Source organism: Malaya genurostris, chromosome 1 (genome assembly GCF_030247185.1).
Source record: "Malaya genurostris strain Urasoe2022 chromosome 1, Malgen_1.1, whole genome shotgun sequence".
In the NCBI taxonomy this organism is placed as follows: Eukaryota; Metazoa; Arthropoda; class Insecta; order Diptera; family Culicidae; genus Malaya; species Malaya genurostris.
Genome location: NC_080570.1, coordinates 88,908,454 through 88,923,542, shown reverse-complemented (window position 1 = coordinate 88,923,542; position 15,089 = coordinate 88,908,454). Strand labels below are relative to the sequence as shown.

Below are 15,089 nucleotides of genomic sequence, written 5' to 3'. Positions count from 1 at the left end.
GATCCCCACGGTAGCGATCATCTACCTATCGTAATTTCAATCACCTGCGGATTACGACCATCGGAGAAAATCAACGTTTCGTATGACCTCACACGAAATATTGATTGGAAAGAATACGCTAATTCGATGTCTGAGAAACTCAAAACAACACAAGAACTTCCTCCGGAGGAAGAGTACACGTTTTTGGCTGGCTTGATTCTCGACTCCGCGATTCAAGCTCAGACGAAACGTGTACCCGGCGCGAAAACTAACATCCGTTCTCCCAATCCGTGGTGGGACAAAGAGTGCTCATCATTGAACGCGGAAAGATCTTTAGCATTCAAAAAGTTCAGAAAATATGGAACACCTGATAATTATCGCAATTACGCGGCGCTAGAAAAGCAAATGAAGAACTTAGTTAAAGCAAAAAAACTAGGTTACTGGCGACGGTTTGTTGACGGATTAACAAAAGAAACATCGATGAGCACTCTTTGGAACACAGCCCGATGAATGCGCAACAAAAACACCATGAACGAAAGCGAGGAATATTCTAACCGCTGGATATTCGATTTCGCTAAAAAAGTATGTCCTGACTCTGTTCCGGAACAGACGATCATGCGCGTCGCCTCATCAAACAGAAACGAAACACCTTTTTCGATGGTAGAGTTCTCACTTGCGCTCTTGTCGTGTAACAATAAAGCTCCGGGGTTAGACAAAATTAAATTCAACTTGTTGAAAAATTTGCCTGACTCTGCTAAAAGACGCTTATTGAATTTATTCAACAGGCTTCTTGAGGATAATATTGTCCCACATGACTGGAGACAAGTAAGAGTTATCGCCATTCAAAAACCAGGAAAACCAGCCTCCGATCACAATTCGTATCGTCCGATTGCCATGCTTTCTTGTATCCGGAAATTGTTCGAAAAAATGATTCTGTTTCGTCTAGACAATTGGGTCGAGACTAATGGCTTACTTTCAGATACACAATTCGGCTTCCGCAGGGGCAAAGGAACGAACGATTGTCTTGCGTTGCTCTCAACCGAAATTCAAATGGCATTTGCTCGTAAAGAACAAATGGCGTCAGTTTTTCTAGACATCAAGGGGGCTTTTGATTCAGTTTCCATAAACATCCTATGTGAGAAGTTGCATCAGCATGGTCTTTCACCAATTTTGAATAACTTTTTGTATAATCTATTGTCCGAGAAATACATGTATTTCGCGCATGGTGAATTGTCGAAAATACGATTCAGCTACATGGGTCTTCCTCAGGGCTCATGCTTAAGCCCCCTTTTATACAACTTTTACGTAAACAACATTGATGAATGTATCAACACATCTTGCACGCTAAGACAACTTGCCGACGACAGCGTTGTGTCTATTATAGGACCCAAAGCAGCCGATCTTCAAGGACCATTACAAGATACCCTCGATAACTTGTCAACATGGGCTCTTCAGATGGGTATCGAGTTCTCTACGGAGAAAACTGAGCTGGTTGTATTTTCAAGGAAGCGAGAACCAGCACAACTACAGCTTCAACTAGGGGGTGAAAACATAGCTCAGGTCTTCACATTTAAATATCTCGGGGTCTGGTTCGACTCCAAAGGCACCTGGGGATGTCATGTTAGGTATCTGAAACAGAAATGCCAGCAGAGAATCAACTTTCTTCGTACAATAACCGGAACTTGGTGGGGTGCCCACCCAGGAGACCTGATTAGGCTGTACCAAACAACGATATTGTCCGTTATGGAATATGGGTGTTTCTGCTTTCGCTCCGCCGCGAATACGCATTTCATTAAGCTGGAAAGAATACAGTATCGTTGCTTGCGTATATCCTTAGGTTGCATGCAGTCGACTCATACGATGAGTCTCGAAGTGCTCGCGGGCGTCTTACCGTTGAAAAATCGATTTTGGGATCTCTCATATCGATTGCTAATCCGATGCGATATTTTGAATCCGATGGTGATTGAAAACTTCGAAAGGCTTGTCGAGCTCAATTCTCAGACCCGTTTTATGTCCTTGTATTTTGATTACATGGCTCAGAATATTAACCCTTCTTCGTTTGTTCCCAACCGTGCTCATTTCTTGGATACTTCTGATTCTACTGTGTTTTTCGACACTTCCATGAGAGAAGAGATTCGTGGAATTCCGGATCACGTACGCCCTCAAGTGGTCCCTAATATTTTTTATAATAAATTTAGAACAGTCAACTGTGAAAAGATGTTTTACACTGACGGATCAAACATCAACAGGTCCACAGGCTTCGGCATCTTCAATCAAAACATCACCGCTTCTTACAAACTCAGTGATCCGGCTTCAGTTTACGTCGCAGAATTAGCTGCTATTCAGTACACCCTCGAGATCATTGAAACCTTGTCCAAAGACCATTACTTCATTGTGACGGACAGTCTAAGCTCAATAGAAGCTCTCCGGGCAATGAAGCCAGGAAAGTATCCCCCATATTTCCTGGGGAAAATACGGGAACATTTGAGAACTTTATCTGGTCGGTCTTATTTAATATCCTTAGTCTGGGTCCCATCACATTGTTCCATTCCAGGCAATGAAGAGGCAGACGCGTTGGCTAAGGTGGGCGCATTAGAAGGTGAAATTTATGAAAGACCAATTTGCTTCAACGAATTTTTCAGTGTATCTCGTCAAAGGACGCTCGAAAGTTGGCAAACTTCATGGAGTAATGGGGAACTGGGACGATGGTTACACTCCATTATCCCAAAGGTATCGACGAAACCTTGGTTCAGAGGGATGAATGTGGGTCGGGATTTCATTCGTGTGATGTCCCGGCTCATGTCTAATCACCACATCTTGAATGCACACCTCCGGCGTATCGGCCTCGTGGAGAGCGGTCTCTGCACTTGCGGTAAGGGTTATCACGACATTGAACATGTTGTCTGGGTATGTACCGAGTATTGTGGCGCCAGATCACAGCTAATTGACTCCCTTCGGGCCCGAGGTATATCACCCATGGTCCCAGTACGAGACGTGTTGGCCCATCGAGACCTTCCCTATATGCTGCTATTATATCAGTTCATAAAGAACATTAACTTACAAGTCTGATCTGCTGAAGGGTTCCACAACATCCTCCTTCAACCTCGTACCTAACATCCGCTCGAACCTCCCCAACTGTCGTCTGTCCACCATCTTCATCGAAAAACTAACAAGATCTTTCTGCTGTCACTAATTTTTTGCTCCCCCGTCCCCGCCTCTTCACCATCTCGATGTCAACTAATTAGATCTTATCGCTGACCTAAGTAGATTCGCTCCCTTACCACCTTTTTCAACAACATAAACTTCTCTCTGTTTCTTTCCTTCTCTTCCACAAAATTCACCACCACGGAGAGCCGCTCAAGTCGATGATTATGCGGGCCATCAGCCGGCTCCCCGTAGTCGGGGGTGTTTTCCGCGGACCCACACGAACGAAAAGATGCGACCAACAGTGATGCGTACCAACGTCGTGCCAGTTTACTCCAGCGTACAAGATCCAGCCAGCCACTGCCGACCACCCGTTGAAGACTAGATCTCCCAAAGCTCATATGATGTGAAAATAAAAAAAAATCTAGTTTAAGTAGTTTAAACATATGCCCTCGGCATCTTATAGCTTAACGCAATGTGCCTTAAAATATGTTATTAAATAAAAAAAAAAATAATTTGACTTGACGGCATTGAACCCAAATTTATATATCGGAAAATGGAAACCAATATGCTGTTCATTTGGTGCCCTTGCTTAATTTAACATGTGATTTAAAATAAAGAAACACGTGAATCAAGTATGCTCATTGAAATTTTTGCACAAGTAAGCTCGTTTGGCGCCAAACGATTTTATTAATAATCAAATTTGGCTCTACAGTCAGCTCTGGTTGCGTAGACCGATCTATAAATGAAGCGTGAAGCCTTTTTCTAGCCATGGAGGGGTTTTAGTTACACGTAACCGATTTCTTCCGAGTGCACATGACTGTTTTATTATTTTTTGATATACATATGATTGAAAGTAAATCAATAAGAAACAGCTCAGTTCGGGTTTACATCTCATCCAAGTCAGTCAATAAAACAAAACCGCTTGGGGACAGAAGAAATCAAGTACAGTATTGTGTAGAGAAACAATAGACCTCGAAAATGAGTGAACCAAACGAACAAAAGCTACCGCCGGTACGAAAGAATACAATTATTGTTGACTTCAGACAGTGCAAAATTCGCCCTTCAATACGAGAACTTGAAGGTTTGCAATGCATCTTGACATTAAACGTGTGCATTTACTTCAATGCAATAAGACCAATAATGTTGTTTATATCCAGTTCTATAAAGAGTTGGATGCAATTCAATTCGCTAAAGACAACAATAATGTGCACCATGTGGAGCATGAAAATATCAAGTACAACATTCCAGTATATATGGAAGATAGTGCTATAGAAGTGCGTGTGCATGATCTTCCATCAAGCGTCATCGATCCTTATATTCGCCATACCATGTCCCAATAAGGAGAAATTTTTTCTATCGAAGAAGAAAAGTGGAAGAATTCTTTCCCCGGTATTCTAAATGGCGTACGTTTGTTACGCATGCGCTTGAGGAGGCCTTCTTATGTGACATTCGGTCAGGATACAAGAATACCGTGCAAATCACTTGTTAGCTATGACAATCAGATGGTCACATGTCAATATTGCCAAAAAGCTGTTGACTACGGTAAGTCATGTGATAAACCGGACAAGGAGACAACTATACCAAAGGACAACGGTGCTTCCTTCACATCAACCCCAAGCATCCTCAGTACACCTGTGACCGTCACCAACAACAGGGAAGTATCCCCTTCAACGAAACCATCCAACGTAACCCCTATAGAACAAAGTACACCAGCTGCAGTTAACAGCTTACCATCCAACCAACCAGCAACTGCAAACAATGTACAACAAGGCGCATCTACAGCAACTAGCAACGAAATTAACAACAATACCACGGCAATGGATGACGAGACGAACCACGAACAAACTGCCCCTCAATCCTCGCAGGAGGAAAATTGAAGCTCCTCTCCCCCTATAAAAAGGGTGACAACGAGATCCAATACAAAAAAAAATATCTAAAAACTCAGCTAAATCGGCCACGTAAAGCTTGTACGCAAATAGGCCTTTTTAAATAAAAAATAAGGAACAGCAATCCCAAAAACGGAAGCTTGCTACTCTGAAAAACCTGTTTTAATCCACCTAGTAGTGTAATGATGCTTTTCTCATATCAATCATACTATCATCTATAACACTGAGGTATTCTTCAAAATAATTTTCTTACATTCTTAGAAGAATAACCGAAATCAGTTTGTTTGACCGTCTACTGATAAAAACTATCAATTAGAAAAGATTTGAGGTCGATTTAGAAAACTTTTTACGATTTTCCGCCCTTTTCAGTGATGGTATAAAATTTTTAACACACTTTACCCTATATTTTCAGATCCAGAAGTCGGATCCGGATGAAATTCAGGAATTACGTATGGGACCACAGGACCTTGCATTTGAACTCAAGTTTGTGAAAATCGGTCGCGGCATCTATGAGAAAAGTTAGAACACATATTTTCATTTTTTTGCACATTTTACCTCATAACTCCGGAACCGGAAGTCGGATTCAAATAATATTTAGGAATTTTGTATGGGACCACAGGACCTTTCATTTGAATCTAAGTTTGTGAAAATCGGTTCGGTCATCTCCGAGAAAAGTTAGTGCAAAAAGATGTTCGCACCACACGTGAATAGCTCTTGGAATTTTTTTCTGGCTACCTAGAGTTTCATTGATTCAAGGTTTCAGTCTTTCTCAAGGCTACCTGAATCACTAACAGTCTTTTTGAAGATTAACAATTAGTCAGCCTTTTTTAAGGCTATACAACAAGTCTATTTGTTAAAAATAATACAATCCGGCAGAAATCCCAGTCCGTTATTCCATTTTTTTCTAAAAATATTGACGATCTTATAGAATCTGAATGTAAAAATAAAAGACAACGGACGGACTTTTCTTCCGTTGAACCTATGCCGTCTAACAATATTTACGATAGTTTTGCCTCTTCCCAAGAAATACTTATGAAGAAAAGAGTGAATGGTATACATCGGTTGTTCTTGATACCAAACGGACGTCTTATCCATTTGTGCTATTCGAGAGTCAAACCGTTGAAGCTATTCTCGATTATTTCTCCCTACTCTAATTGTGCCACGCCGCGTGTGAAATTTTCAAAATGAGGCGAGAAAACACTTTTAAGATCGACTATTTGGCCTTTCCCGTAAAGCCGTCGTTCGAAAAAGTGCATGCTTTTTGCGTACAGTGCTGGTCTTGACGAAAGAAGATGTAAAGAGACTGCAGTGCCACCGAGGTGGAGCGTGTGCTTTCGTGAAGGTCAGTGACCTAGAGATAGCACAAAGAGTTGTCGACGATCACAATGGAAACCATGAAGTGGAGTCATAGGGGAAAAATTACGGGTGTGTAATGTCAGAGACATAACTGTATGTCGTGAATACGAATAAAACTTCTTTATACTTTCGAATTCGAATTGATAGTTGATCGATTGTGTGAATTGTGAAACTTTCATCTTTTTTAGGTGATTTCGTTTGTAGCTTTTTCACAAATGGGCGGTTCCAACAGCCACACATATAGGCACTTATAGAATTTTGACGTCGATTATCTCATTTCGGATCTGCATATTTCATTGAAAGAAACAATCAAGATGCTGTATAGGATTCATTTCTACCTTTTAGAAGGACCAAATTGTGGAATTCTCTACGATAAAAATATATAACCGCACAGTTCGGAACATTTTTCTCGAACAATTTTCGCACAGCAAGAAGTGCTCGAAGCAGATCAAATTATTTTGGATTTTCACTAAACTTTTACCTTCGATTTGCGAAGAAGTAATCTTAATAGTTATCTAGATGACATTTAGAGCCATTAGAACGACTGATTTTACATAATGTGTCCACTTTTCGTTTTCTTTCTCTCCAATGCAAACGACCAGCAGCTCTGTTGTCTGACGCAATCGCTCTTGCTTGAATTGGAACTAGCTTTGCGAACAAACCGCAACACATCCGCTCGCAGTGCCAAATGATGTCAAACTGAATCAATTTTTCTTAAAAGGCCTCTTTTTACGTCATTTCGTTTGTAGTATTTTTTCGGATTTTTTTTTGTTTCGATTATAGAGGTTTTAACTCTGACCCTATGTGCGGGGATGGGAATCGAACCCAAGTGGGCTGCGTGAAAGGGCATCGACTTACCCATCACGCTATACCCGTCCCCTTATATTTCATTTCGAATTTGAATATTTCATTGAAAGAAACTATCAAGATGCTGTACAACGAAAAGTGCACGAAGCAAATCAAATTATGAGAGCTACGATCTGTGTGTTTCTTTTTTCAACCGCGCAAAAGGTGCGCTATCCGATACCGCTGCTTGAACACGTCTTCTCGCCCTGACGTCTGCTTCCACTCAACGCACAAGAAGAAATTATCAATTGTCGACCACGGTTCCCCTTTTATAATGTTCAGTTGAAGATATGTACCTGACTACCTCAAAATCATCGTCCTTACGCGAAAAACCCAAGCGAAAGTAAAGAGTTCTTCGCGTTGTTTTCAAATGTTGGGAAAACTTAATTTTTGAGTTGTTTGTGATTAACTCACACTGTTCAAAATTCCTAATTAGATTTTTGATGAAATAGTGAAAGAGTAATGTTGCTGTCGTTAATACAAGTCGAGATATTCACGATTAAGTTCTGCCCATTCTTCCATATGGCTAATTTTGAAAAGGCGCCCCATAGTAAAGTAAGTCGTATTCGCGACTCCGTATAACATTGGAGGATGGAAGTGTCGAAGTGAAGGTGCACCTTCCGAAGACGCGAGCGAAGCGAAAATCGTGAAGCTTTTGAGTGCGTTCGGTGAAGTGCTAAATATTCGTGAACTGACATTGGGTGAAGGCTTCGACTTCGGGGGAGTTCCACTCGGAGTCTGGTCTGCCCGGATGATCCTTAAACGAAACATTGATTCATGGTTTACGATCGACTGAGAGCAAGCGTTCGTTGGGGAGGGACGGCTGCCACATCATACAACGTCGCTTCAATTAATATCGGCACGATCACGAACCCCTTGAAGGATTCGCAGTGTCAGTAGAATCGTAGCACCAGCCATGCAATGGTTCTGTACACTCTGAATCGGCTGCGAAGTCTGTTGTAACAGAAGGTCAAATTCCACTACAGGAATGTATACCAAGGCTTTGCTACGATCACGAACCCCACGAAAATAAATGCGCTTCGTACTTTCATCAGCAGCCACTGGCTAGATATCGTGTGCTTGCAAGAAGTAGAGAACGAGCAACTCTCCTTGCCGGGTTTCGTCGTTTTCTGCACTGTTGAGCACATGAGAAGAGGCCCCGCAATCCAATTGCAATGCATTTGTTCGTGTTGCAGTTACATCCGATTAAGGAACTTGAGCGAGTCTGCGGCAATGACTTGCTGGTGGCTTACGCAGATGATGTCACAGTGATCGTAACATCCAACGAGCAGATAGAAGCGATGAGAGTATTGTTCGCTCGTTTCGAGATAGTTGTCGGTGCCAAACTCAACCATCGAAAATCAACTGCAGTTAACGTTGGAGACTGGGAGGGGCATGCAATCAGTACCTCGTTGATACAAAAAACAGATGCGGTGAAAATCCTGGGTGTTGTATTCGCGAGCTCGATACGGCTGATGACAATGAATTGGGATGCGATTACAAGTAAATTCACTCAAATAATGTGGCTGCACTCTCCACGGCAGCTAACACTTCACCAAAAGGATATTCTGCTGAATACGTATGGCACTTCAAGGATATGGTTTATGTCATCAATTCTGCCACCATTTGCAGTGCACACGGTTAAAATCACGTCAACGATGGCACTTTGCTTTGGAGAGGAATGATCGCCCGCGTCTCAATAATGCAGTTGACCCGCTGTAGAGAGGACTATGGACTAAAGCTGCAATAACCAGCGCCGAAGTTCAAATCGCTCGAAATCAATCGGCATCTCCGTGAAATCGATTCCCTTCCCTACTATAGATCCTTAATTCACCACGCAAATCCCCGACCATTAATTCCAGCAGATCTTTCCGATCTCAAACCAATCCTTTCAAATTTATCCCAAATTCCTCATCAACTTCGACAAAATCCCTCTGCCCATCAAATCCAACGCTATTTTGCACAACAAACCGACCTGCCAAAGGTGGTACGAAATAATCCGACAATCGACTGGCAATGCACATGGCTTAACATAGCTCTGAAGCTGTTCTCATCGTCGCAACGATCGGAGCTGTACCTGTTAGTGAGCGAGAAAATCAGTACCTGTGCTCGTGTCGCGCCGGATTGGACGGCCCTACAGCTGAAACTAACAGGTATCACAAACGGTTGAAGGCGTCTATCTTTTGAAGAACTTATGAGACCTGCTCTCAGAGGTTTAAAGAGAAAAGAGTGGAAATTTTGAGTATGTTCATAAAGTACATATGCTTCGTTAATGAAAATAACAATAGAATAGATGTAGCCGTATTTTTACAAAAAAGGTGCTTCTAATCACGCTCTGGAATTTCCCATGAACTTTGCCTAATACACTTCAATCGAAGTGATGTAAACAATTTGAAAACTTTAGAAAAAGTACGTTACATTTTCCACATTATAATTCATTGGGAATATTATAAACGGCATAATGGTATTCCAAACTTAACGCAATGTCGTCGTTGCCAAGGCTTCGGCCATGGAACCAAAAATTGTCATATGGATATACGGAGTTTGAATTGTGATAAATCGAATTCGAAAGACGTCTGCCCAACGAATGAAACCACTGATAAATTTTCATGTTCTAATTGTGGTGGAAATCATAAATCTAATTATTTGAAATGACCGGTCAGGGAAAAATATTTTAAACACTCGTTCGCTTGAACAACAAGTCAAATCAACGACCTTAAATTTACAGAACATACCAGGAAATAAAAAAAAGATACAAATGCTACGCCTAAGTCTTCTAAGGCACTTATTTCTTTGAATGAAAAAAAATGTAGGTACCTCGTTGTAATGCCTTGAAATTCGTCTTCTAACGAAAACAATTTATTGACAGGAAGATCGGCCACGTCATCATCTCTCTTCTAATGACAGTTACTCTATCGTAACAGGTAGATAACTGCCATTTAATTCTTCTAATGTGAACAAACAAAAAACAGGAACGCTTTCCAGTTATTCTACTAACGAAAACAATTGATTAATGGGTAGATTAGCCACGTCATCTTCTTCTAATGAAAGTTACACTAGCGTAACAGGTAGGTACCAGTATTCCTTCAATGCCATTCGCTTCGTTAAACGAAGTCGATATAACGGAAAATAAAATGATCTACCTACAAGATCAGCTTTTTCAAATTATCATCCGAATGAATTCGACTTCACTTTTTGAAGCATTTCAAGTTGGATGGCAATTTGCAAATAATATTATAGTGAATTTAAAATTTAACAATGATGTTAAATAATTATTTAAATATTTTAAATTGGAATGCTCGATCTTTAAAATCGAGTGAAGATGAATTTTATAATTTTCTCAAAGTTCACAAAATTCATATTGCCATTGTGACAGAAACATTTCTTAAACTAAAGGTCAAATTGAAAAACAATCCACATTATATGGTTCATCGAATTGACAGGTTAACAGGATTGTATGAAATTGTCTTTATAATGTGTGGTTGTGTTTTATAGTTTAGTTTTTTTTGTAATGACAATGGTCGTAGATCTGGTTTTGTGACAATGTAAATTATGGTATGTGGTTCTTGTAATGGTCTGTATGGATTGTAGTGGTAATAACTGTGATAGCAATGTAATAATGGTAATAGTAATAACAATAATAATAATAATCTTTTAAATGGGTTTGCCTGTTGGGTACTTGATGTATTTTTTTTACATACTTATCTATATTTTTGCGTTATTTTATCGTTTTTTATATTTCTGGTATTCTGCATCATTCTTTTTCTTTTCTTCTTCTTCCTTACTTTTCCAAGTTGAGGTGCTTCTCTTAGTTCGATTTTTCAGTTTTCTCAGTGTGAATTAATTTAATAATTGTCACATACATACATACATACATGTACTCCACAAGCAAACATCGTAACATTGAGCTACTGTTTTTACTTCTAACAGATTCTGACTAGGGTTAATGTACCAATAATCATCTCATTAGTAGTGTCACCATGTTATTTTAGCGATTATTCGACTTTCAATTAATGCATTGTGATAAAATCGAATACAATATCTTTGCTTTGGATTTGTGAAGCACTATCGCAGAAAAAGTAGTTTGAAAATTGTTCAATACTGTTGTTAAAGCGACGCGAAAACTTGAAGCGAATGCTCCTAATTTCATCTTACTTTTGAAGTCAATCTATCGAACAGAGACAACAGATCTCACTCTAACTAATGGTTTTCGTATATGAGATGACTAATGGAGCTGAGATAAATGAGGGTACCGTTACCCTACTTTTACCTCTACTATTGGTCGATCGTTAGTTCTGAGCCGAAACGGAGACCTTTATTACCGTTCTTGCATACACTTTCTCTTACACTTCACTCACATATAATCTCACCCATCAGGTCTCACATGAAAACAACACAACCTCACAAAATGAACTGGATGAACATCGTTTGATAGCTATCAGTGGTTTGCTCATTTGTTCGGTCTGTATTATTTTATTCTATTCTACAATATTCTATCTCACTCCATAGTATTCCATGGTACACAAACCACCAATAAACGTCAAAGATGGACTGCATTTACCGTTCGTTTGATGTCATCGCGTGAAACCCAATTGAATACGATCACTCCATTAAATTTCCACTTCACACTGGTAATAAGGGCCGGTAGTATAAAAATGAATCATAAAACAGAGCTTATTTAAGCCCTACCGGCCTCTCAAAACCCCGGATGTTTGGAGTGTAATGCAATCAACATCTTATTCAACTCGTTCCGTATTTCATTCATTAAATTCAATAACATATATCTATATTAAACTCTAACTGTAATTGATTGTATCTGATGATATTTGCGGGAGGGAAAAACCGCTGCCTAATTGATAACAAAACCAAATTAAAAACAACTGGCGGATTAGCTTCAGCGACTATTTTTGGAGTTAAAGCTGTTCATTCTGATCATCCCTTTCGAGACCTTCTGCTCGAGTATCGACAAATAACTCTTCTATCAACGATGCGACTAGCAGTACAGGAAAGCGAAGTAAAACCATATTATGGCTAAAGGTCCCCTAGTCGTTTCGAAACCCAGGCGTAAAGTTACTGTACCTGACGAAACACACGACTCTCGATCTAGTAGCAACACGGCACACGAGCGTGAGTTTTAGACTTCGTGTCCGTGTTTTCTGCTAGTTCGCGTGTTTCGTATATCAGCGAGCCACGAGCTCTATCGATACGGCTCTCTTTTCTTGCTAGCACACCGATTTGATGGAACAGCAACTAAGGCTACATTGCCAGTTAATTTTCGTTTATAGTCCAATGGACTTTTTTCAATAGACTACAAGCGAAATTGTGTGACTGCGTCGAGTCGTCAAAGTACGGATGAAAATCCTTTCTTGCGAAATACTCGAGTTCTCTCCGGACTAACCCGATGCAACGTGCTCACCCGTTGAGAGTTTCACCGGAAGTCGAATAGATTCTGCTTCAGGTGCAACAAACGATTTCTTGTTTTAATCGATTATTGCATTTGAATCGGAATATATTTAGGAATCGCTATGAACTTTGTCTCATATTTCAAACGATTAAGATGGTTTCACGGACCTGAATGACAAAGTTTAAAAGGTCCTTAAACAAATACAAAAAAAAAACAGATGGTTTCAATTTTGATTCAACACAGATTGCTGAAAAACTGAAGTATAGTCTAAAGAAGCGAAACAGCGCAAGAATTCGAAGCGAATGCACTAATTTTCATCTTACTCATTTGATCAGTGCATCGAATAGAGATAACCAATTTCATTTAAACTATTTTTTAGCATTAAATTTATTAAAATGGCGTTTGCGCTTATACGATTTTACATTAACTGAGCTCCTACAACAAAATAAATAGAATTAACTTACCCAAACTGCAATATTAGCCAAGATAATGATGTACTTTATTGCCCCACAGCATCCTTCCACACTCATTTTTAGTCCTATTATTTTACTTGGAAACGATTCTTGTTTATACTAAAATATTGCTGTATTAGTTTTTCGTTTGGCCCTAGGAGATAATACCGCATAAACCACATCTTATTTATATATATATATATATATATATATATATATATATATATATATATATATATATATATATATATATATATATATATATATATATATATATATATATATATATATATATATATATATATATATATATATATATATATATATATATATATATATATATATATATATATATATATATATATATATATATATATATATTTAATAAATTCATTCACACATGCTGGACAAATTCTGCGTCAGATTTTTTCAAAATTCACAAATAACTACAGGTTTTTATCATTATTTCACAAAACTTAGATTTTTTAAAACGTTTCTCACAGATTTAAATCGAAAATATGGATCACAGATGATAAATAGATTATTCAAGTTGAAATTTTAAAATGGCAGCTCTGCATGAGGAACGGAGCCTCCTGTCCGCCGTTGGCTACCCTCTGGTAATTACAGATGAGCTGTGGAAATGTCCTTGGACAAGACCAGACAAAAGGCTTCTTATTAAATTTTGTCCTTCATCACTTTTCGTTATCTGTCACTCAGATTTATCTGTATTATACAGATTTTTACATACGCATACAGATTTTTTACATTATTCAGACTTTGCACAGATTTCCTAAACTCAATACAGATTTATAGATTTCACAAAAATATTGAAAAATAAATTGTTTTTTTTTCGTTTGAACTCTGTTTGGTAGCACTGACGTTCAGAGATGTCCATCCAGCTCGGTAGCAACAATAAGGCGCTCTAGCCAGTGCCATCGTAACCAACATCTCGGTTTCGGGGCCTTCAAAGCTAGCAAGCCAGTGAGAGCAAAGTAAACAAATACAACACTTCATCGATTGTGAAAGTCAGTATTGCAATTTGGCACCGCACGTTTTATAACGATAACACATTCATAATCAAACATATAAAAATCCACTTTGTTTCAATAAATCACAGATATTTAGCATCAACAATTTTTTATTTATGTTTACATACTTCTTCGTTGTTTTCGTCTTTGCGGAAAAGATGATGGTCACAAAAACATGGCGGCCCAGCAGGGACTTGTGTCCATCTCCTCTGAGAAAAAAAGCAAGCGAAACTTCTCCCTCGTACTAACACCAACGTTGCCAGGTATACCGATTTCTCGGTATTTATACAAATTTTTGACCTCTATACCGCAATACAGATACGCACTCCCAAAATACCGATAATTTACGGATCATAGAGATAAATACAGATTTTGGTTTTTAGCTAGGATAGACATGGGGAAAGTTGTTGTGGGACCTTTTTTTTGCTCACCAAAATAAGCTTTATTGACATTTTCCTGTACTTATGAGAAGAGATTCTGATACCGATATCACAGACTAACAGACATGATAGTATGAGTAAATTATTCTAAAACTAATTTTTCGTGATGCACTAGTTCCACCTGTATTGTACTGCGCGAAATATTTACTATCTGTACATCCCTTGTGTTATGTAAAGTTTTTTTACTAGTTGGTTTCTCCTTGTTTGTCAACACCGATCAGCTGCTTGCAGGGATGCCTGATTTCATCAAAATATTCGAAAATGAATCGAAATGAATAAATTATTGGATTACGTTGATAATATATTTAACATTTTCGCGATGTTGGAAGGTAACCATTTATTTGACTCAACGTTGTTCATCTAGACTATTTTTTATTGTGTTGGTAGTTTTCACCCGAAATTAAGAGGCGGCAGACCAGAAGCAAGTAAATATTGTAACAAAACGGGTTCGATTTTGAATTGTGTTGGAGGATGAGAAGTAGGCACAATTATGTATATAGTTTTGACAATATGTATTAAACCTGTATTCTGCATGAAATTAGCATGGAGGT

At 38.9% G+C, this 15,089-nt stretch overlaps 1 protein-coding gene across 11 annotated transcripts in view; it reads right to left on the bottom strand.

The window, feature by feature from the left end:
• Window positions 1-14,803, bottom strand: part of LOC131440674 (CD81 antigen-like) — a 42,480-nt gene extending 27,677 nt beyond the window's left edge. The window contains exons 1-2 of one of the 11 annotated variants that reach the window (XM_058612163.1): window positions 14,530-14,798; window positions 13,083-13,224 (exon numbers count right to left, since the gene is read on the bottom strand). In XM_058612163.1, the coding sequence (XP_058468146.1) occupies window positions 13,083-13,148 (66 nt within the window). In that variant the 5' untranslated portion in view covers window positions 13,149-13,224; window positions 14,530-14,798. Of the gene's footprint in view, window positions 1-13,082; window positions 13,225-13,470; window positions 13,700-13,818; window positions 13,841-13,949; window positions 14,146-14,226; window positions 14,490-14,529 lie in introns of those variants that run through there. The other 10 variants (XM_058612170.1, XM_058612159.1, XM_058612164.1 and 7 more) reach the window with 10 other exon arrangements.
• Window positions 14,804-15,089: the final 286 nt, after the last annotated feature.